Here is a 17,584-nt window from a genome sequence, read left to right on the forward strand (position 1 = left end):
GAAGGCGATGTTGGAGAGGAACCGCAGCGAGGGAGGGCTGGCTTTGCAGAGTCTGATTAATTATTACTGGGCGGCCAACATCGCTATGATAAGGAAGTGGATGGTGGGTACGGGGTCTATTTGGGAGTGGGTGGAGGCGGCTTCGTGCAGGGGCTCCAGCTTGGCAGCCCTGGTCATGGCTCCTCTACCGCTGCCGCCGGCCAGGTATTCCACCAGCCCCGTAGTGGTGGCGACCCTGCGGATATGGGGCCAGTGGAGGAGGCATGTGGGGGAGATGGGGGCGTCTGTCTGGGCGCCAATCTGCGACAACCATCGGTTTTCCCCCGGGAGTATGGATGGGGGGTTTCGAGTATGGCGGCGGGCGGGGGTGGGAAGGGTGGGTGATATGTTCCTGGAAGGGAGCTTTGCGAGTTAGAGGAGCTTGAAGGAGAAATTTGGGCTGGTAAGGGGAAATGATTTTAGGTACCTACAGTTGCGGGACTTTGTTCGTAGACAGGTCCCATCTTTCCCACGCCTCCCGCCAATGGGGATCCTGGACAGAATAGTCTCTTGGGGGGAAGAAGGGGAGGGTAGAGTCTCTGATATTTACAAGGTGCTCATGAGGGAGGAAGGGTCCCAGATGGAGGAACTGAAACTTAAATGGGAGGAGGAGCTAGGCGGGGAAATGGAGGACGGGCTGTGGGCAGAGGCCCTGAGTAGGGTAAATTCGACAGCGACATGTGCCAGGCTCGGGCTGATTCAATTTAAGGTCGTTCACCGGGCCCACATGACGGTGGCTCGGATGAGCAAATTCTTTGGGGAAGAGGACAAATGCGCTAGGTGCGCGGGAGGACCAGCGAACCACGTACCGGTGGGAGAGGAGCAGGCTTGTGCAGTATGTTACGATTGAAGTATTGAAAGTACATGGATGTTTGCACATTTTTGCCTTTTTTGCTTTCTTTCTGTTGATGTCTGTAACTGTTTACAAAGCCAAAAACTACCTCAATAAAATTGTTTATAAAAATAAAGCAGTTAGACAGTTACATGGGCAGTGTGGGTATAGAGGGATATGGGCCAAATGTGGGCAAGTGGGACTAGCTTAGTGATAGAAACTGGGCGGCATGGACAAGATGGGCCGAAGGGCCTGTTTCCATGCTGTAAACATCAATGACTCTAAGCAGCAGTCTATCAGGTCGCGCCTTATGAAAATGGCAAAGAATCTGTTGGACTGTCATAAAAACATTGCTGGTTCCTTATTGTCCTTTACGGAGGGAAAGCTGTCACCCTTACCAGCTCGGGTCTATATGTGACTCCAGACCCACATGACAACCATACAGCCAGCCACTCAGGTGGAAGATTAAATGGATCTGGGGCTCGTCACAGACATTAGCCAAACAAGGTGACCTGATGGAGGAGATCTTTAAAACTTATGGAAAGGTTTTGCTAGGCTAGATTTCGAGACGATATTCTAACTCACGGGGGAACCCAATACCAGAAGCCCCCAATTTAAGAGAGGCACTTTATAAATCCAATGGAGATTACAGGGAAATATTATTTGCCCAGAGAGTGGGGCGAAAGTGGGACTCAATACGAAAAGGAATGGTTGAGGTGAGTAGCAGGGATGTATTTAGGGGGGGTGGAGCAAGCTGGTTAAACATGTGAGGGAAAAGAATATAGTGAGAGGAAGAGAGAGATGGACGACCCTCATGTGGAATATAAATTTATAACAAGATTTTGGTGCCTGCTGAAAGGACCAAATGGGCGTTTTCTGTGCTGTAACCTTTCTGTATTCAGGACAGTTGTTGATTGGGCGGACTGTGCTCACAATCTACCAATCTAGCAAAAGAATATACAGGACAGAATTTTACAACCCGGGAGGGGGGGGGGGGGGGGGGGGGGGGGGGGGCGCTGTAAAACTGTGTTGAAACTTACAAATCTGGTGACTGTAATTATTGGGCAGACCAATACCAAAGACTTTGGGAATTTGTATAAGAATTATTGGTTAATTCACTTGTGACTCCGGGGTATGTGGGACTGGAATTAACCGCGCACTAGCTCAGGGTGTAACAACTACCCTCTGAGAAAACAAATTACGCTTCATCTCCGTCTCAAAAGGATTGAGTACTATCACACAGTAATACAGACACCACCTTAAAAGGATTGAGTACTATCACACAGTAATACAGACACCACCTTAAAAGGATTGAGTACTATCACACAGTAATACAGACACCACCTTAAAAGGATTGAGTACTATCACACAGTAATACTGACACCACCTTAAAAGGATTGAGTACTATCGCAGTAATACTGACACCACCTTAAAAGGATTGAGTACTATCATACAGTAATACAGACACCACCTTAAAAGGATTGAGTACTATCGCACAGTAATACTGACACCACCTTAAAAGGATTGAGTACTATCGCACAGTAATACAGACACCACCTTAAAAGGATTGAGTACTATCGCACAGTAATACTGACACCACCTTAAAAGGATTGAGTACTATCGCACAGTAATACTGACACCACCTTAAAAGGATTGAGTACTATCGCACAGTAATACTGACACCACCTTAAAAGGATTGAGTACTATCACACAGTAATACAGACACCACCTTAAAAGGATTGAGTACTATCACACAGTAATACTGACACCACCTGACATTTTTATCAACTAAATTATTTTCATAATGGATAATTACGAAATGAATTCATTCAGTTTTGTTTTTACAAGTCACTGTTAACAAACAATCCACACCTCCAATTATAGCTCGAAATGTTAATACGAGGTTATGCGTAACTAAATAGAAATAAATAATTCACTTTACAGGAAGAGTGGAAGACAGAAATTGCAAATTTAGATCTACAAAAATCTGATTATTGGCATTATTCCTCCTAAAGACGTGACGGCCTGGTAGCACAGTGATTAGCACTGTTGCATAACAGCGCCAGGGACCCAGGTTCGATTCCCAGCTTGGGTCACTGTCAGTGCGGAGTCTGCACGTTCTCCCTGTCTCTGCGCGGGTTTCCTCCGGATGCTCCGGTTTCCTCCCATAAGTCCTGAACGACGTGCTGTTAGGTAATTTGGACATTCTGAATTCTCCCTCTGTGAATCCGAACAGGGGCCGGAAAGTGGCGAGTGGGGGATTTTCACAGTCACTTCATTGCAGTGTTAATGTAAATCTACTTGTGACAATAATAAAAATTATTCCCCAGGTTCCTTTAGACAGGTCTTACCTGTGTTCAGTGAGCACACTGACGGCTGTGGGGTGGTTAGCGCAGTATGTCAGGTACAGCGACCTCAACTGAGGCATCAGGTTAAGAAAACAGCCGCCAACCTTCTGCTGGGCATCTGGCAACCTGAGATGCAAACCAATCAACAATTCAGATCGATAACAAGCTGGTATCAATAGCAAGCCAAACTCAACACTTCCTCTGGTTAAACCAAATTAACAACTCAGGCAGTTTCTAACAATCAATGCTTTCTTGCCCCTCATGAAGAATGGAAAGTGAACAATTAAAATAGGCAATAAGCTGGGCAGCGCGGTAGCACAGTGGTTAGCACTGTTGCATCACAGCGCCAGGGACCCAGGTTCGATTCCCGGCTGGGTCACTGTCTGTGTGGAGTCTGTACGTCCTCCCCGTGTGTGCGTGGGTTTCCTCCGGGTGCTCCGGTTTCCTCCCACAGTCCAAAGACGTGCAGGTTAGGTGGATTGGCCGTTCTAAATTGCCCTTAGTGTCCAAAAAGGTTAGGAGTGGTACTGGGTTACAGGGATAAAGGGGGTGGGGTGGCGGTGTGGGGCTCAAGTAGGGTGTCCTTTCCAAGGGCCGGTGCAGACTCGATGGGCTGAATGGCCTCCTTCTGCACTGTAAATTCTATGACTAAGCTGATCACTGATCTTAACGCAGTGTGTGAGTGACAAAGAGAGAGAGAGACAGAGAGAGAGAGAGAGAGAGACAGAGAGAGAGAGAGACAGAAAGAGAGAGACAGAAAGAGAGAGACAGAAAGAGAGAGACAGAAAGAGAGAGACAGAAAGAGAGAGACAGAAAGAGAGAGACAGAAAGAGAGACAGAAAGAGAGACAGAGAGAGAGACAGAGAGAGAGACAGAGAGAGAGACAGAGAGAGAGACAGAGAGAGAGACAGAGAGAGACAGAGAGAGAGACAGAGAGAGAGACAGAGAGAGAGAATGAGGCAGGGAGAGAAAGAGAGCATAAATGGCTGCAAAAGTGAAGAGTGTACTTGATTGAATACATAACCCCATCGGCTGCTATCAAAGGGTCAGTTTGAAGGGAGTGCCGCACTGTCAGAGGGTCAGTACTGAGGGAGTGCCGCACTGTCAGAGGATCAGTACTGAGGGAGTGCTGCACTGTCAGAGGGTCAGTACTGAGGGAGCGCTGCACTGTCAGAGGGTCAGTACTGAGGGAGTGCTGCACTGTCAGAGGGTCAGTACTGAGGGAGTGCTGCACTGTCAGTGGGTCAGTACTGAGGGAGTGCTGCACTGTCAGAGGGTCAGTACTGAGGGAGCGCTGCACTGTCAGAGGGTCAGTACTGAGGGAGCGCTGCACTGTCAGAGGGTCAGTACTGAGGGAGTCCTGCACTGTCAGAGGGTCAGTACTGAGGGAGTGCCGCACTGTCAGAGGGTCAGTACAGAGGGAGTCCTGCACTGTCAGAGGGTCAGTACTGAGGGAGTGCTGCACTGTCAGAGGGTCAGTACTGAGGGAGTGCTGCACTGTCAGAGGGTCAGTACTGAGGGAGTGCCGCACTGTCAGAGGGTCAGTACAGAGGGAGTCCTGCACTGTCAGAGGGTCAGTACTGAGGGAGTGCTGCACTGTCAGAGGGTCAGTACTGAGGGAGTGCTGCACTGTCAGAGGGTCAGTACTGAGGGAGTGCCGCACTGTCAGAGGGTCAGTACAGAGGGAGTCCTGCACTGTCAGAGGGTCAGTACTGAGGGAGTGCTGCACTGTCAGAGGGTAAGTACTGAGGGAAATCGCTAGCTTTTAAAGCAGACCAGGGCAGGCCAGCAGCACGGTTCAATTCCCGTACCAGTTTCCCTGAACAGGCGCCGGAATGTGGCGACTAGGGGCTTTTCACAGTAACTTCATTTGAAGCCTACTTGTGACAATAAGCGATTTTCATTTTTCATTCAGATTAGATGGAGTAAATGAGGAGGGATTGATCCCAGTGGCTGGAGGATCAGTATCAGACTTGGCACCGATTGGGCAGCACAGTAGCATAGTGGTTAGCACTGTTGCCTCACAGCTCCAGGGTCCCAGGTTCTATTCCCGCCTTGGGTCACTGTTTTTGCGGAGTCTGCACGTACTCCCCGAGTCTGCGTGGGTTTCCTCCGGGTGCCCCGGTTTCCTCTCTCAGTCCCGAAAGACGTGCTTGTTAGGTGAATTGGACATTCTGAATTCTCCCTGTGTATCCGAACAGGTGACGGAATGTGGCGACGAGGGGCTTTTCACAGTAACTTCATTGCAGTGTTAATGTAAGCCTACTTGCGACAATAAAGATTATTAATTATTATTATTGAAGAGAATCAGTAAAAGAACCAGAGACAGATATGGAGAAATATTCCTGTGGGTAATTCTCAATTGCCTTTCATAAAATTTTCTTGCACACATAACATTTTGCTTATCTTTCCTCCAAACCTCCAATACTGGAAATACACTCTGCAACATTCCCTGCTCATTCACCAAACAATTGACAACTGGCTTCTAGCACCATCTGTTCTGACAAAGTCCCTTCTCCTTAAATAGCCTGCCATCTGCCTTACAGGAAGAAAATACAAATGCTTTCGGAAGCTTGTGGTTCACAAGCCAGTACATCAAGTGTGTCATTAACTGTTTGAGCAGAGAATGCACAACAATTAACATTGTGCATGACTCACAGATCACTGACTGGTGGCTATCATTCAGCTATTGCCCCCCACCCCCTCCCATTTCCCAGGGTTCTGCTTGCTCCCTGTGATGCTGTGCTCCCCTAAATTGCAGCTTTTATTAGTCTGCAAGCCTTTACTCCTCAATGTCACTGGGATATTGAACCAAGGGGAGCATCACAAAAGCAGCCAGAACTGTCTTTACCTCAACCATCTAACCGGGAGCACTGGATACCATCAAATCAATGGAATCCTGAGTGGGTTTCACTTCTGTGATCCTGGGAATCTTCAAGTGCAGCGGAGTCACCCTGACCAACCAGATGGCAGCTGTGCTGCAATCCAAACAAGTCACAGTGGGTGGGTGGGGAGTGGGATTAATTATGTAGTTCTTTCCAGGGGCCAGTACAGACAGGACTGGCAGAACCATCTCCCTCTGTGTTGTATCAGTATGGTGGGTTTGTGTTGGCCAGGTGATTTTAGCAATGTGGTTGACAAAGTTCTTCCCCTCTGAGGGTTTTCCTCCCCTCAGGGCTTGGGTTTTACCCTCGCTCCCGGTAGGGTTAAAATCCAGTGGGCGGCCACCCTGCTACCTAGCGGCCCACGCCGGACCTGGTTAATTAATGGCCGCTGAAGAGATTCATCCACCACCACCGATACTCTATCCCAGGCAGGAATGGCCCACATCCTGTGGAAAGCCTGGTCACAGGTCAGGCAAAATAGAAGGGACCTCCTTTGGGGGTCCTCTGAGCCCAGAGGTTCCCCACCCCTAAGGTCGCCCCGTGTACGCCCCCCCCCCCCCCTCCCCCCCCCCCCCCCCCGCCCGCCCTCACTCCACCAGGAGGGTTTGCTGGGACCACAGAGCTGCCAGTCATGTGATTGGTCAAAGGTGAGACTTCCTCCCTCGACAAGACCAAACATCTCGCCTCGAGGTCATTAGCGCTGCTCCCAGTGTTACACAGCCGTGGGCAGCATTAGGATTATGAATGGACTCCCCATCAATCTTCAAATGCCAGTGGGCGAGGGCTGTGGCACTCTGTCAAACCCAGCCCCGGGAGTGGCTCTAGTGTAAACTGAATGTTAGAGATTGATCACTGCGATTGGTTAATAACTGCATTATTGTTGTGTAATGTGATTGGTAGGATTGAAGTTGAATTATACTGAGCTGGTCCATTAAACTCAGTGTTATGGTAACAGCTTTATAAACAGCTCCCTGATGGCATTTATAAAAAGGTTATATGAATTCACAGCAGGCTGATTCTCTATGTGAATCTGCACATCATCATTTGTCTAGGTGACAGGCAGTTCTGCACCTACTCCTTGAACTGGCTGAATTGGGACGTCTGAACAAAGGGATTAGAGTTGGGGTGGATAGACAGACAACACACCCAGTTAGAGAGAGAGGAAAATTAGGAGCCCTAACACACATACACACACACGGACGCACACACACACACACACAGACGCACACACACACACGGACGCGCACACACACACACGGACGCACACACACACACGGACGCACACACACACACGGACGCACACACACACACGGACGCACACACACACACGGACGCACACACACACACACGGACGCACACACACACGGACGCACACACACACACGGACGCACACACACACACGGACGCACACACACACACGGACGCGCGCACACACACACGGACGCGCGCACACACACACGGACGCGCGCACACACACGGACGCACACACACACACGGACGCGCGCACACACACACGGACGCGCACACACACACACGGACGCACACACACACACGGACGCGCACACACACACACGGACGCGCACACACACACGGACGCACACACACACGGACGCACACACACACGGACGCACACACACACGGACGCACACACACACGGGCGGACACACACACACACGGGCGGACACACACACACACGGGCGGACACACACACACGGGCGGACACACACACACGGACGCACACACACACACACGGACGCGCACACACCACACCGGACGCGCACACACACACACGGACGCGCACACACACACACACGGACGCGCACACACACACACACGGACGCGCACACACACACACACGGACGCGCACACACACACACACGGACGCGCACACACACACACACGGACGCGCACACACCCCACACACGGACGCGCACACACACACACACGGACCGCACAACCACCACGGCGACACAACAGACCACACACACAACGGACGCACACACACACACACGGACGCACACACACACACACGGACGCACACACACACACACGGACGCACACACACACACACGGACGCACACACACACACACGGACGCACACACACACACACGGACGCACACACACACGCACACACACACGGACGCGCGCACACACACACGGACGCGCACACACACACACACGGACGAGCACACACACACACACGGACGCGCGCACACACACACACGGACGCACACACACACGGACGCACACACACACACGGACGCGCGCACACACACACGGACGCGCACACACACACACGGACGCACACACACACACGGACGCGCACACACACACACACGGACGCACACACACACGGACGCACACACACACGGACGCACACACACGGACGCACACACACACACGGGCGGACACACACACACACGGGCGGACACACACACACACGGGCGGACACACACACACGGGCGGACACACACACACGGACGCACACACACACACACGGACGCGCACACACACACACACGGACGCGCACACACACACACACGGACGCGCACACACACCCACACGGACGCGCACACACACACACACTGACGCGCACACACACACACACGGACGCGCACACACACACACACGGACAGCGCACACACACAACACCGACGGACGGCCACACACACACACACGGCACGCGCACACACACACACACGGACGCGCACACACACACACACGGACGCACACACACACGGACGCACAGACACACACACACGGACGCACACACACACACACGGACGCACACACACACACACGGACGCACACACACACGGACGCACCACACACACACGGACGCACACACACACACACGGACGCACACACACACACACGGACGCACACACACACGCACACACACACGGACGCGCGCACACACACACGGACGCGCACACACACACACACGGACGAGCACACACACACACACGGACGCGCGCACACACACACGGACGCGCGCACACACACACGGACGCACACACACACACACGGACGCGCACACACACGGACGCACACACACACACACACACACGGACGCACACACACACACGGACGCACACACACACACGGACGCGCACACACACACACGGACGCACACACACACACACGGACGCACACACACACACACGGACGCACACACACACACACACGGACGCACACACACACACGGACGCACACACACACACACGGACGCACACACACCACACACACACACACACGGACGCACACACACACACGGACGCACACACACACACACGGACGCGCACACACACACGGACGCACACACACACACACGGACGCACACACACACACACGGACACACACACACACACGGACGCACACACACACACACGGACGCACACACACACACACACGGACGCACACACACACACACACGGACGCGCACACACACACACGGACGCACACACACACACGGACGCACACACACACACACGGACGCACACACACACACACACGGACACACACACGGACGCGGACACACACACGGACGCACACACACACACGGACGCACACACACACAAGGACGCACACACACACAAGGACGCACACACACACAAGGACGCACACACACACAAGGACGCACACACACACAAGGACGCACACACACACAAGGACGCACACACACACAAGGACGCACACACACACAAGGACGCACACACACACAAGGACGCACACACACACAAGGACGCACACACACACAAGGACGCACACACACACAAGGACGCACACACACACACACACACACACACACACACACACACACACACACACACACACACACAGAATGTAAAACCAAACTAATAATAAATCAGTTATCTCCAAAATAACCCAAGCCAAATAGCACTGGGGGGTCCCAATGAAGCTATAGAGGTCAACATACTTTGTACACTCCTCCAACGCCTGGTACAGGCTTTGCTGAAATGTGCTGATTTCCTCCAAGTTCCCTTTCAACACGCCAATGTCAGCAGCAGATAATCTGAAAACAAAAGCCAAGAAAACATGAAGAGCAGAATTCGACCAATCGGGAATCAGTCAATGCAGTCCCATGACTAAAAATGTCACTGAAAAGACAGAACTGGGATGAGAAATGATTCTCCTTAGAGCAGGGTAAGGAGAGAGGCACTCGATATCAGGATGGGTTTTGACAGAATAAATAAGGAGCAGCAGTTTCCATGGTTGAGTAGCAGAGGGCACAAATTTAAGATAATTCGCAAAAAGAACCAGAGGCAACGTAAGGAGAAAAGATTTGTGATTTGGAAGAAGCCGCCTGCAAGGGTCGTGGATGCAGATCCAGTCGTAACTTTCAAAATGAGAATGAGTTAATTCCTTGAAAAGCAGAAATTTACAGGGCACAGAGATGGCTTCCTTCTCTGCTGTATGATTCTATACGTCTTTTCTTTCGATTCTCCACGTCGCTTATGTCATTGTCCACAGCAAGGGACCACTGTTTGAAAATAAGGGGTCTCCCCTCCGAGACACAGAGGAGCTGGAATTTCTATCTCTCAGAGAGTCGGGAGTCTCTGAAACTCTCTTCCTCAAAAGGCAGTGGAAGCAGAACCTTTCAATATTTCGAAAGCTTTGACAAAGGGTTATCTGGACTCAGAACGTTGGCTCTTCTCTCTCACAACAGATGCTGCCAGACCTGCCGAGATTTTCCAGCATTTTCTCTTTGGTTTCAGATTCCAGCATCCGCAGTAATTTTCTTTTATTTATTGGAGGAATCAAGTTGGATGCTAAAAGCATGGGTGAGGAGCTGAGGTCGGCAATTTCTCCTCAAAATTTGTGCATCCCTGGCACTTATTACCTGTTCTCAGTTGCCTTGAGAAGATGGTAATGTTGCGACTGTTTGTATTCTTTACAGTTTGTTTCAACCCAGTATCTTGCTCAGCCACCAGAGGGCAGCGAAGAGTCAAACATGGGCGGCACATGGCACAATGGTTAGCACTGCTGCCTATGGCGCCGAGGACCCGGGCTTGAATCCTGGCCCTGGGTCACTATCCGTGTGGAGTTTGCACATTCTCCCAGTGACCACAACTCAAAGATGGTTAGGTGTATTGGCTACGCTAAATTGCCCCTTAATTGGAAAAAATAATTGGGTACTCAACACATTGCTGTGGGTCTGGAGTCACATTTAGACCAGGATAGGTAAGGACGGCAGATTTCATTCCCCAAAGGGCAAACCTGCAGCTTTGCAGTCACATTTACCACGGCCAGATTCTAACTTCCAGACTAAACTGAATTGAAATTGTGGATTGTTGATGCAATACGGTAGGAGTGCAGGTTAGAGATGAGATGGGAGGGAGGGAGGGGGGGGGGGGGGGGAAAGAGGGAGGAGAGGGAGGAGAGGGAGGGAGGAGAGGGAGGGAGGAGAGGGAGGAGAGGGAGGAGAGGGAGGGAGGAGGGAGGGACGGGGGGGGGGAGGGAGGGACGGGGGAGGAGGGAGGGACGGGGGGGAGGGAGGGACGGGGGGGGAGGGAGGGACGGGGGGGGAGGGAGGGACGGGGGGGGAGGGAGGGACGGGGGGGGAGGGAGGGACGGGGGAGGGGGGGACGGAGGGAGGGGGGAGGGAGGGACGGGGGGAGGGGGGGACGGAGGGAGGGAGGGAGGGAGGGAGGGGGGGACGGAGGGAGGGGGGGAGGGAGGGAGGGAGGGAGGGGGGGACGGAGGGAGGAGGGAGGGGGGGAGGGAGGGAGGGGGGGAGGGAGGGAGGGGGGGAGGGAGGGAGGGACGGGGAGGGGGGGGACGGAGGGAGGGGGGGGACGGAGGGAGGGGGGGGACGGAGGGAGGGGGGAGGGAGGGAGGGGGGGAGGGAGGGAGGGGGGGGAGGGGGGGAGGGAGGGAGGGGGGGAGGGGGGGAGGGGGGGGAGGGAGGGAGGGGGGAGGGGGGGAGGGAGGGAGGGGGGGAGGGGGGGAGGGAGGGAGGGGGGGGGGAGGGAGGGAGGGGGGAGGGAGGGACGGGGGGAGGGGGGACGGAGGGAGGGGGAGGGAGGGACGGAGGGGGGGAGGGGGGGGAGGGGGGGAGGGGGGGAGGGGGGGAGGGAGGGAGAGGGGGAGGGAGGGAGGGAGAGGGGGAGGGAGGGAGGGAAAGGGGGAGGGAGGGAGGGAGAGGGGGAGGGAGGGAGGGAAAGGGGGAGGGAGGGAGGGAGAGGGGTAGGGAGGAAGGGAGAGGGGTAGGGAGGAAGGGAGAGGGGTAGGGAGGAAGGGAGAGGGGTAGGGAGGGAGAGGGGTAGGGAGGGAGGGAGACGGGGTAGGGAGGGAGGGAGACGGGGTAGGGAGGGAGGGAGAGGGGTAGGGAGGGAGGGAGAGGGATAGGGAGGGAGGGTTGAGGGGTAGGGAGGGAGGGAGAGGGGTAGGGAGGGAGGGAGAGGGGTAGGGAGGGGGGGAGGGGTAGGGAGGGAGGGAGAGGGGTAGGGAGGGAGGGAGAGGGGTAGGGAGGGAGGGAGAGGGGTAGGGAGGGGGGGGAGAGGGGTAGGGAGGGGGGAGAGGGGTAGGGAGGGGGGGGAGAGGGGTAGGGAGGGGGGGAGAGGGGTAGGGAGGGGGGAGAGGGGTAGGGAGGGGGGAGAGGGGTAGGGAGGGAGGGAGAGGGGTAGGATGGGAGGGAGGGAGAGGGGTAGGTGAGTGAGGGAGGGAGAGGGGTAGGGAGGGAGGGAGAGGGGTAGGGAGGGAGGGAGAGGGGTGGGGAGGGAGGGAGAGGGGTGGGGAGGGAGGGAGAGGGGTGGGGAGGGAGGGAGAGGGGTGGGGAGGGAGGGAGAGGGGTAGGGGGGAGGGAGGGAGGGAGAGGGGTAGGGATGGTGTTGCAGAGGTCAGAGCCTGGACAGCTAAAAGCACAGAGAACATCATAGAACATAGAACAGTGCAGCACAGAACAGGCCCTTCAGCCCTCGATGTTGTGCCGAGCAATGATCACCCTACTTAAACCCACGTAACCCGTATACCCGTAACCCAACAATCCCCCCATTAACCTTACACTACGGGCAATTTAGCATGGCCAATCCACCTAACCCGCACATCTTTGGACTGTGGGAGGAAACCGGAGCACCCGGAGGAAACCCACGCACACACGGGGAGGACGTGCAGACTCCGCACAGACAGTGACCCAGCCGGGAATCGAACCTGGGAGGGAGGGAGGGAGGGGGGGACGGAGGGAGGGGGGGAGGGAGGGACGGAGGGAGGGGGGGAGGGAGGGAGGGAGGGGGGAGGGGGGAGGGAGGGACGGTGGTGCTAACCACCATGCTACCGTGAGGCCCAAAATCATGGAGTCACTGTAGGCCTGGATTGGGGGGGGGCTCAGATATCTTGGAGGGTTGTGGAGCTGGAAGGGGTTTCAGAGATAGGGAGGGGTGATCACAGGGTTTTAGAGAACGAGAACTTTAAAATCAAGGAATTGCTGCACTGTGAGCCAACATGGGTTAGTGAGATCGGGAGTGATCGGGGAGAGGGGTTGGTGCCCGGTGTCCAACAAGACCTGTAAACTGCCTTGCATAATCTCCTTAATTGTGCTAAATATTCTGCATAATCTTTGGGAAGTAAAAGATACTAACTTGTCATTGGCCTGCAATGACCGCAGGTATGTGTTGAGTAGGACCTGTAGCTCCTTTGCATAATCTCGTTCATTGTCCAAAATATTCTGTGTAACCTTTGGGAAGAAAAACATTTATAAAATGCTGATACACCCACAGCTCATTCATTTTCAACAACAAACAAAACTTAATATCCTTTATCACCTTTCAGAATAATACTTTATGTCACCTTTCTGTATTCTTACGGACTACAAATTGACTACCACAAATTGTCAACCATGTTATTTTCATTATTATACTTAGGTTTTTTAAATTCATTTCTGGGATGGGGCCGTCGCTGGTTGGACCAGCATTTATTGCCCATCCCGAGTTGCCCCTCAGAAGATGGTGGTGAGCCTCCTTGAACCACTGCAGTCCCCGAGGTGTAGGTACACCCACTGTGCTGTTAGGGAGGCAGTTCCAGGAGGTTGCCCCAACGATAGTGAAGGAACGGCAATATATTTCCAAGCCAGGATAGTGAGTGATTTGGAGGGGAACCTCCAGGTGGTGGGTTCCCAGGTATCTGTTGCTCGTCTTTCTAGATGGTAGTAGTCGTAGGTTTGGAAGGTGCTGTCTGAGGAACCTTGGTTTACTTACTGCAGTACACGGCTGCTACTGTTAGTCAGTGATGGAGGGTTTGAATGTTTGTGGAAGGGGGAATAATCAAGCGGGGCTGCTTTGATCTAGAATGTTGTTGGAGCTACACTCATCCAGGCAATTGGAGTGTATTCCATTACACTCTTGACTTGTGCCTTGTCGATGATAGACAGGGTTTGGTGAGTCAGGAGGTGAGTTACGCACTGTAGGATTCCAAGCCTTTGACCTGCCCTGGTAGCCACAGTATTAATATGGCTGGTCCAGTTCAGTTTCTCATCAATGGATGTTGATTGTGAAGGATTCGGCGATGGTAATGCAATTGAATGTCAAGGGGCAATGGTTAGATCCTGTCTTGTAGGAGATGGTCATTGCCTGGCACTTTTGTGGCGCAAATGTAACTTGTCACTTGTCAGCCCCAAGCCTGGATATTGTCCGGGTCTTGCTGCATTTGGACAAGGACTGATTCATTATCTGCGGAGTCGCGAATGTTGCTGAACATTGTGCAGTCATCCGCAAACATCCCCACTTCTGACCGTATTTTGGAAGGGAGGTCATTGATGAAGCAGCTGAAGATGGTTGGGCCTAGGACACTACCCTGAGCAACTACTGCAGTGATGTCCTGGATCTGAGATGACTGACCTCCAACCACAACAACCATCTTTCTTTGCCCCTGATTCCCATTGACTCCAGTTTAGCTCAGGCTCCTTGATGCCATTTGACTCGGTCAAATGCTGCCTTGATGTCAAAGGGCAATCACTCTCACCTCACCTCTGGCATTCAGCCCTTTTGTCCATGTTTGAACCAAGGCTATAATGAGGTCAGGAGCGGAGTGACCCTGGCGGAACCCAAACTGAGCGTCTGTGAGCAGGTTATTGCTGACTAAGTGCTGCTTGATAGCGCTGATGATGACTCCTTCCATCACTTTGCTGATGATGGAGAGTAGACTGATAGGGCAGTAATTGGCTGGATTGGATTTGTCCTGTTTCTTGTGGACAGGACACACCTGGGCAATTTTCCTCATTGCCGGGTAGATGCCAGTGTTGGCTAGGGGTGCAGCAAGTTCTGGAGCACAAGTCTTCAGGCCTATTGCTGGGACATTGTCAGGACCCATAGCCTTTGCAGTATCCAGTGTCTTCAGCCATTTCTTGATATCATGTGGAGTGAATCGTATTGGCTGAAGACTGATATCTGTGATGCTGGGGACCTCCGGAGGAGACCGAGATGGATTATCCACTCGACACTTCTGACTGAAGATTGTCTTTTGCACAGATGTGTTGGGCTCCTCCCATCATGGAGGATGGGGATATTTGTGGAGCCTCCTTCTCCAGTGAGTTGTTTAATTGCCCACCACCATTCACGGCTGGATGTGGCAGGACTGCAGAGTTTAGATCTGAGGCGCTTGTTGTGCAATTGCTGAGCTCTGTCTATTACTGGCTGCTTATGCTGTTTGGCTCACAAGTAATCCTGTGTTGTAGCTTCACCAGGTTAACACCTCATTTTCCCGTATGTCTGATGTTGCTCCTGGAATGCTCTCCTGCACTCTTCATTGAACCAGGGTTGATCCCCTGGCTGGGTGGTAATGGTAGAGTGGGGGATATGCCGGGCCACGAGGTTACAGATTGTGGTTGAATACAATTCTGTTGCTGCTGATGACCCACAGCGTCTCAAGAGTCTTGAGTTGCTAGATGTCTATCAGATTTAGCACGGTGCACGGTGATAGTGCCCCACTATACTTTGGAGGGTATTCTCAATATGAAGACAGGACTTTGTCTCCACAAGGACTGTGATGTAGTCACTTCTACCAATACTGTCATGAACAGATGCATCTACCTTGCCGCTCTTTATAAGTACCAGTCAGAGCAAATGGGAGAAGATGAAGAATAGGGAAAAGAAGTTAGTAAAGGCTTGAGTGTTGACAATGAACAAAGAAATGGTCGCCTCCCAAGCAAGAAAGAGGTACGGCAGGTTAAATTGTATGTATATAAATGCATGGAGTGAACAAAATTGAGGAACTGGAAGCAGAAATTGCTCTGGACATATGACATAGTAGCATTGACAGAAACACAGCTGAAGCCAGAACAGGACAGGATACTTACCATCCCGGGTTATGCGGTTTTTAGCAGGAACAGGGTGGGTAAAAAGGGAGGAGGTGTAGCAGTGTCGGTCAAATATACTTGAACGAGATGCAGTTCCTGAATTAGAATCTGTATGGAGGTGAGAAACAGGAAGGGAGCGGTGACCTTATTTGGTCTACACTATAGACCTCCAAATAGTGAGGAGGAAGTGGAAGAGAACATTTGTCAGCAGATGATGGGAACCTGCAGGGCAAGTGGTGCTGTGATAGATGGGGATTGCAATTACCCTAAGGTAGACTGGCAAACGGGTACAGCGTGGGTCACGGCAGGGGTTAAATTCCTGCAGGGTGTGCCAGGGAACTTTCTGGAACAGTACATTTCCAGTCTTGCCAGGAGGTAAACTGTGCTGGATCTGGTCCTAGGAAATGAGACAAGGCAGGTTGAAAACGTCAGAGTGGGGGAGCCGTTGGGAAGTAGCAATCATAATTTAATATGATTCGGGGGGGGGGGGGGGGGGGCTACAGGTTCGTTACGGGGGTTCGATGGCTAGCTAAGGCCCAAAACCAAACTAAATAAACATGTTGAGGGGGGGGGGGGGGGGGGGGGGGGGGCGCAGTTACTACTACGAAGATGCTTACCTGTAAATATGTATGTTAATTTTTGCGTGTTTGTTTTTTTTCTTTTTTCTTTCTCCTAACAATTTGTAATTTGTTCAATATAAAATATGAAAACTGAATAAAAATATTTATAAAAAAATAATTTAATATGATTCAATATTAAGTTGGAAAAGGATAAAAATCAGTCACGGATTTAAGATTCCAGACTGGAAAAAGGCACATTTTCGGGGTCTAGAAGTTGAACTGGAGCAGGTTGATTGGAAACGCATTTTGGTGGATAAAACAGTGGATGAAGAATGGGAGACTTTCAAAGGAGAGATGAATAGGGTGCAAGCTAGATACGTACCCATGAGAAATAAATCCGGGGTATCCAAGGTTAGAGTAACCTGGATGGCTAAGGATATTGATGGCAGTACAGTGGTTAGCAGATGAGGATTTTCACAGTAATTTCATTACAGTGTTAATGTAAGGCTACGTCTGACACTAATAAAGATTATTAAAATACTAGGCCCATTAGTCAACCCTGTAGGGGCCTTGTAGAAATGTTGTGCACATCACTTGCAAATAACCA

General features: G+C 52.3%; 1 protein-coding gene across 4 annotated transcripts in view; it reads right to left on the minus strand.

Moving 5' to 3' along the window:
* The window catches only part of LOC119951396 (rho guanine nucleotide exchange factor 6-like), a 208,987-nt gene that overhangs the window by 71,625 nt on the left and 119,778 nt on the right, over nt 1-17,584 (minus strand). For all 4 annotated transcript variants that reach the window (XM_038774539.1, XM_038774538.1, XM_038774535.1 and 1 more), the window contains 3 exons: nt 13,707-13,801; nt 10,046-10,141; nt 3,223-3,345 (listed from right to left, as the gene is read on the minus strand). In XM_038774539.1, coding sequence (XP_038630467.1) covers nt 3,223-3,345; nt 10,046-10,141; nt 13,707-13,801 — 314 coding nt within the window. The remainder of the gene's footprint in view (nt 1-3,222; nt 3,346-10,045; nt 10,142-13,706; nt 13,802-17,584) is intronic.

This window comes from Scyliorhinus canicula, chromosome 17 (assembly GCF_902713615.1).
Source record: "Scyliorhinus canicula chromosome 17, sScyCan1.1, whole genome shotgun sequence".
NCBI classification, from domain to species: Eukaryota; Metazoa; Chordata; class Chondrichthyes; order Carcharhiniformes; family Scyliorhinidae; genus Scyliorhinus; species Scyliorhinus canicula.